Source organism: Nomascus leucogenys, chromosome 7b (genome assembly GCF_006542625.1).
Source record: "Nomascus leucogenys isolate Asia chromosome 7b, Asia_NLE_v1, whole genome shotgun sequence".
Lineage (NCBI taxonomy): Eukaryota > Metazoa > Chordata > Mammalia > Primates > Hylobatidae > Nomascus > Nomascus leucogenys.
This window is the reverse complement of record NC_044387.1, coordinates 93,700,115-93,706,765: the sequence shown is the minus strand read 5'-3', so window position 1 is coordinate 93,706,765 and position 6,651 is coordinate 93,700,115. Positions and strand designations below refer to the sequence as shown.

General features: G+C 45.4%; 1 protein-coding gene across 2 annotated transcripts; it reads left to right on the top strand.

Annotated features, from left to right (window-relative positions):
- The first annotated feature begins 3,398 nt into the window (after positions 1-3,398).
- Positions 3,399-6,245, top strand: HMGB2 (high mobility group box 2). 2 transcript variants are annotated; one of them, XM_030816332.1, is made up of 5 exons: positions 3,399-3,674; positions 4,292-4,461; positions 4,751-4,896; positions 4,970-5,144; positions 5,706-6,245. In XM_030816332.1, the coding sequence occupies exons 2-5, from the start codon at positions 4,312-4,314 to the stop codon at positions 5,859-5,861; spliced, it is 627 nt and encodes a 208-aa protein (XP_030672192.1). In that variant the 5' UTR covers positions 3,399-3,674; positions 4,292-4,311; the 3' UTR covers positions 5,862-6,245. The 2 variants fall into 2 exon arrangements, with proteins under 2 accessions (XP_030672192.1, XP_003258025.1); XM_003257977.4 differs by having other exon boundaries at positions 3,533-3,700; positions 5,706-6,243.
- Positions 6,246-6,651: the final 406 nt, after the last annotated feature.

The window sequence follows — 6,651 nt, the reverse complement described above, 5'->3', positions numbered from 1 at the left end:
AATGTTTTCCTTTTCTCTGCTGTTATGGAGAAGAGAATGGTAATTGATATTAGCAGGGGTGGTTCCTTCCCTGCTTCCTTGGAGGCTGTAAGGAAAGGATCAGTTCCATGCCTCTCTCCTTGGCTTGTTCATAGCCATCTTCTTCCTATGTCTTTTTCATATCATCTTACTTCTATGGCTGTCTCTGTCCAAATTTCACCTTTTGATAAGGACATCAGTCATACTGGATTAGGGGCTCACCCTATTGCAGTGTGAGCTCATCTTAACTAATTATTTCTGCAATGACTATATTCCCAAGGAAGATCATCTTCTGAGATACAGGGTGTTAGTCAGGACTTCAACATAGAAAGTTGGTGAGAGGAACACAATTCAACATATAATCCTTAGGTGAGCCAAGCATCTACTCTTAGCTTACCCTGTGGTCCTTTGCCTCTCCTAGGCATCAACTACTGGGAAGTGATCAAAACACCTCTCTGGGTCGGGCGCAGTGGCTCACGCCTACAATCCCAGCACTTTGGGAGGCTGAGGCAGGCGGATCACCTGAGGTCAGGAGTTTGAGACCAGCCAGGCCAACATGGTGAAACCTCATCTCTACTAAAAATACAAAAATTAGCCGGGCGTGGTGGCACGCACCTGTGATCCCAGCTACTCAGGAGGCTGAGGTAGGAGAATCACTTGAACCCCGGAGGCGGAGGTTGCAGTGAGCCGAGGTTGAGCCACTGCACTTCAAAAAAAAAAGACCTTTATGAAAAATAGTACCCCAAATCCAGTCAATTGCTATTTAAGTGATGGAATAGAAAGAAAAGAGATCTAAGAATCATTCTTAGAAAACAGAAGTGCTAGAATAGAATGTAAAATTCAGTTAGTGGCTCTGATTTTGGATGTGAATAAATTCACTATCTGCATTACAGCGACATTAAAAAAAGCAGGTTGTGAAACCATCTTATTAAATTATACAAATAATGCAAAATTCCTCAAGTGAAGTAAAACTTTAGTGAACATTAAAAAGTTGATTAACTTGTAGTGAGAGATTATTCATGTAAATAAGTGACTCACATCTATTACCATTGCCCCTCTGATTACAGTTTCGGACTCATAGAAAAGAATGAACACAGTGAACTGATTTCTAACCTTACCTCATTTATACCACGCTATTGACACTGCTATCTAATGTGGAAACCTAATTATCTCATTTTCCCCGGTTTTCCACTGGGGAGATAAAGACTAAATTCCTTTATAAGCTGCAGGTTGAGTATCATCATCATTAAGTTCCTGTAATACTGAACTACTACTAGTTGATCCCCAAACAAGCCAGGCTCTCTCAAAGGCCTTTCTGTTTTTTGTTTCCCTCTGCTTGACGTTCTCCAATCCACCTCTTCTCAAATGCTACTTTCATAAAAGGGTTTTCCTACTTCCCTACACAATCTTTAGGTGACTGTCTTATGCTCTCATTAATGAACAATTTTAACTAATATTGTACTGTTTCCTATTTTTGTCTCTCTAAATTTTTGAGGTCACAGGCTATGACTTTTCATCTTTGTATCTCGACTGCCAAGCTCAATGCTTGGCATATTCAATACACAGTTCTTGAATAAAGGCCCAGTTTTTATATAAGCACAGCTTACTTTATGCCATAATTTTAAAAATTCTAAACATAAACTTAAAAATACGTTTTAAAAGTGTAATGCATTAGTGATCTCACTGCTGATTACTATTTGAATAAAGTAGTATGAATTACTTGGTTAATTTGGATTTTTGGGTGCTTTTATAACACACTTGTAACTGATTTTGTAGGTATTGCAACTTAAGGCAGAAAAGAGAATGTTATAAACTAAGGATTATGATTAACAAAATTCTGGGACCTTAAATACAAGGAAATACATTTTTTTCTGTTTGAAAAACTGCCACTTTTTTTTTTGTGGTAAAACATACATAACATAAAAGTTACCATTTTACCCATTCCTTAAGTGTACAATTCACTGGCATTAAGTACACTCACAATGTTGGACAACCATTATCCATTTCCTAGGAAAATACATTTTTTAAAGATCTCATTTTTATTAGTAAACCTAGATAAACAACTGCTGGTTTTCAAGTACTATTATGACAACCATATACAAACCAAAGAGCATAGTCTAACAAGTGCCAACGAACTTACTGAAAAATTAAGACAAAATATTTAAACTTCTTGAAACAGTCACGCAACCTATATTCCAATAATGGGGGGAATCCCTCAAAACTGAATACCACAGAAACAGCACACCAGGATGTCAATTAAAGTCCTCTACCTTGGGAAAAGCAGCTTGTGACGCTGGTAAGCAGTAAGGTAAGGTAGCTTTGGCGCGCTCTCCCTATACTAACACGGAGGTTCTTAACCCGGACTTGGAGGAGCCTGTAAAATGTGGCTGTATGCCCTTTGGAGAATATACGCAATTGGGGGTGGGACAGGGAGCATGCACTGCTTTTATGCGATTCTCAATTTTTAAAAACTATCACACTAGTAGGACGAGACAGTGAATGCCCAGGCGAAGCCCAAGCCAGCCAAAGACAGGGCAGCCGCCGGGCTCCGAGCTCCCGGCGCAGCGCTGCAGGGTGCGGCGTGGTGGCCGAGGCTCTCGGGGCTTGGAATTCCGGACCCGGCAGGAGGGGGCGGGGCCGGGGGAGAAGGCGCCGCCTCCGCCCCTTCGGGACCCGGAGGGTGCCCTTGTTTACCTCCCAGTATTTGTCACCCGAGACAAAGAGGGAAGGAAGGAGGAGCCTTCTGAGGGAAACTCCCTCGGCGGGAAGCACCTTACTTTCAGAACGTTTTGTAACACCCTACGGGACGCGGGAACGGCTCCCTCCCGGCCCCCCGCGCCCATTCCGAGGTTCCCTGCCTTGACTTCCCCGAGTTCTACGCCAACCTCAGCGACAGCGGGAGGAGCTGGGCAATCGGTTTTGCAGGGCAAACTCCAGGCTCTCCTCATTTATTATTCTCTGGACGGCGCACGGGAGACCCTGCAGGGCCACAGAGCAGAGCGACTACAGCTCCCAGGAGCCAACGCTGCAGGGCTAAGCCGAGGCGGGGGACAGACAGGACCTAAATGGTGGTCGGAGGAAGGGCAAGGCAGACCTCTTCTGTTATTTTAGCGCCAGCAAACCGAGCCGCCGCCGTCGCCAAGCCAGGAGACCAACCCCCAGTCTCCCGACTAAGTATTTTTAAATCTGGCGGGGCTTTCCTTCCCGAGCCAACCCCTCCCACCGTTTACAGCCCCAGCCAGTCAGCGTGAGGCCCGCCATTTTTCAAACCCTCTTCCCGCCGCCAATCAGGATCGAGCAGTACATTCCTCTCCTGACCGGTTTTAACGGGTCTGGGAGTTAACGACCTGGGCGACCCACCGAACCTGCTAGGCTGGGGCGTGGAGGGAGGGTCTGGTAACACACTGACCAATCGTTAGCCTCCGTGGCAAGGGGGCGGGGACTATCTGGGTTTGAATAATCGTCAGAACCAATCAGATTAGTGGGGATGTGGCCCGTGGCCTAGCTCGTCAAGTTGCCGTGGCGCGGAGAACTCTGCAAAACAAGAGGCTGAGGATTGCGTTAGAGATAAACCAGTTCACGCCGGAGCCCCGTGAGAGGAGCGTCTCGGTTGGGTCCGGCCGCTCTGCGGGACTCTGAGGAAAAGCTCGCATCAGGCAAGAATACCCTCCAATACCCTCGGGTTCGTGGACCTGCCTTTCCCCATTCCCTCAGATCCTCTACTCGGTCTCGGCGCAGTGGCTCTCGGGGTCTGACGCGGCGAGCGGCATTTGGGGTGCGGGCCGGCGAGGGCTGGGTCTGTGGAGGGCCGGCGGGCCGTCGGAGGAGGTGGAAACTGCCCCTGACCGGGCCCGGTTCTGGGAGTTTTCAGCGTCGGTCACGAGGTGATTAGCGATTGAGTGAGGCTCGCGACGTGGGAGCCGGGGGACATTTCTGTCAGGAAAGGCGTTTTGAGGGCGCTTGCGGAGTCACCGGACTCGGTGAAGGGCGGGCGGCTGCGTCTCGGGCCCCGGGAGCCACTTGCTGGGCGAGCGTGAGGAGTCGTCGGCCGCGGCCGCTTGGGCCGGGAGGAGGAGGAGGAGGAGGAGGAGGGCGTGCGGTGTGCGGTTTGCGGTGTGCGCCGGGGCGCGGGCGGCCGCCCTCGGGAGGAGGGGGCGCGGGCAGGGCGGGAGCGGATTTGGGCGGGAAGCGGAGCCCCGCCAGCGCCAGCTCTGGCAGCTGTGGGCTCCGCGCCGACCCGCCGGCTTCTCCTCTCCCCCCTCGGCCCCGTCAGGTGGACGCCGATCTGTCACCATGGGTAAAGGAGACCCCAACAAGCCGCGGGGCAAAATGTCCTCGTACGCCTTCTTCGTGCAGACGTGCCGGGAAGAGCACAAGAAGAAACACCCGGACTCTTCCGTCAATTTCGCGGAATTCTCCAAGAAGTGTTCGGAGAGATGGAAGGTGAGGCAGGAGAGAGACGGAGCTCAGGGGGTGCAGGTGTGGTTTTCGGCTAGGAGGGCCTTAGGCAGGTAGTAGGCAACTCATGAGCTTCAACTTTGCCACCCCAGTGACTCACCTGAATATCTTAAGAGTTTCAGGCAGACGATTTTAGGTTTTTACTTCTATAAAACTTTGAAAGCAAAATGCTGTTAAGTAAGGAAAATGTGGTTCTTAAAGATGATCTTGTCGTCTTTAGATGTTTATAGGTAACAATTTTGCTGTATTTTTGGCGCTTATTTTATGTCCACAGACCATGTCTGCAAAGGAGAAGTCGAAGTTTGAAGATATGGCAAAAAGTGACAAAGCTCGCTATGATAGGGAGATGAAAAATTACGTTCCTCCCAAAGGTGATAAGAAAGGGAAGAAAAAGGATCCCAATGCTCCTAAAAGGCCACCGTAAGTTTAAACTAACCCAAATTGCTCCTTGGATTTTTCCTTCAGTTTATTAAACTCTGTTACTTCCTTTCAGATCAGCCTTCTTCCTGTTTTGCTCTGAACATCGCCCAAAGATCAAAAGTGAACACCCGGGCCTATCCATTGGGGATACTGCAAAGAAATTGGGTGAAATGTGGTCTGAGCAGTCAGCCAAAGATAAACAACCATATGAACAGAAAGCAGCTAAGCTAAAGGAGAAATATGAAAAGGTACATTGTCATCTTTTTTAAAGCTGTGGATAAGACGAGGTATAGGTAATAACTGTAGAAAACTTGGGAAGTTTAGTTAATCTTGTATTAATGATTGTCAGCTGTGTTTTGAAAAGGCCTAATGAAAATTGTACACTTCAACACAAGGTAATTGAAACCTTCCTTTTGACTGAAACCAGTGTTTGTAGCACTAGTATATTCCTGCAGACAGACGTGTAGTTACTGTATAGTCTGTTAGTTTTTTTTTAAAGCAGAGAGTCAAAGAAATTGTTTTATGTAGATATATATAAAATGTGAAGGTACAGCAGGGACTGTGGCACTGTGTGTGAGGTAAAAGGGTATTGGTGGTGAAGTACTGATACTGCGGTATTGCAACCCTTGTCATTTTATGCCATTAACTTGTTAAAGCCTAGTGGGGTAAGTGCTCTAAAAACTTAGACTGGCTACCTTTTTAGACAGTTATCAGGGTTATTGGTCAATCATCTTAGATTGTTTACAACCAAGTGTTTTTTCACAGTTGAGTAATGACACCGGATGCTTATTTTTTTGACAATATTTCAGGATATTGCTGCATATCGTGCCAAGGGCAAAAGTGAAGCAGGAAAGAAGGGCCCTGGCAGGCCAACAGGCTCAAAGAAGAAGAACGAACCAGAAGATGAGGAGGAGGAGGAAGAAGAAGATGAAGATGAGGAGGAAGAGGATGAAGATGAAGAATAAATGGCTATCCTTTAATGATGCGTGTGGAATGTGCGTGTGTGCTCAGGCAATTGTTTTGCTAAGAATGTGAATTCAAGTGCAGCTCAATACTAGCTTCAGTATAAAAACTGTACAGATTTTTGTATAGCTGATAAGATTCTCTGTAGAGAAAATACTTTTAAAAAATGCAGGTTGTAGCTTTTTGACGGGCTACTACATACAGTTAGATTTTACAGCTTTTGATGTTGAATGTTCCTAAATATTTAATGGTTTTTTTAATTTCTTGTGTATGGTAGCACAGCAAACTTGTAGGAATTAGTATCAATAGTAAATTTTGGGTTTTTTAGGATGTTGCATTTTGTTTTTTTAAAAAAAATTTTGTAATAAAATTATGTATATTATTTCTATTGTCTTTGTCTTAATATGCTAAGTTAATTTTCACTTTAAAAAAGCCATTTGAAGTCCAGAGCTATGTTGATTTTTTTTGGTATTTCCGCCTAATAGTTCTTAGACACAGTTGACCTAGTAAAATGTTTGAGGATTAAAAGAAAACCAAACATGCTCATATTTGCAAAATGTTCTTTAAAAGTTACATGTTGAATTCAGTGAACTTTGTAAGAATTTATGCAATTTTATACTTGACATTTCTGTTTATTAGCTAAATTGTTCCTCAGGTGTGTGTGTGTGTGTGTGTGTGTGTGTGTGTATATATATATATACACACACACACACACACATATATGTATATACGTATATATATGTATATGGAGTCTCACTCTTGCCCAGGCTGGAGTGCAGTGGCACGATCCCA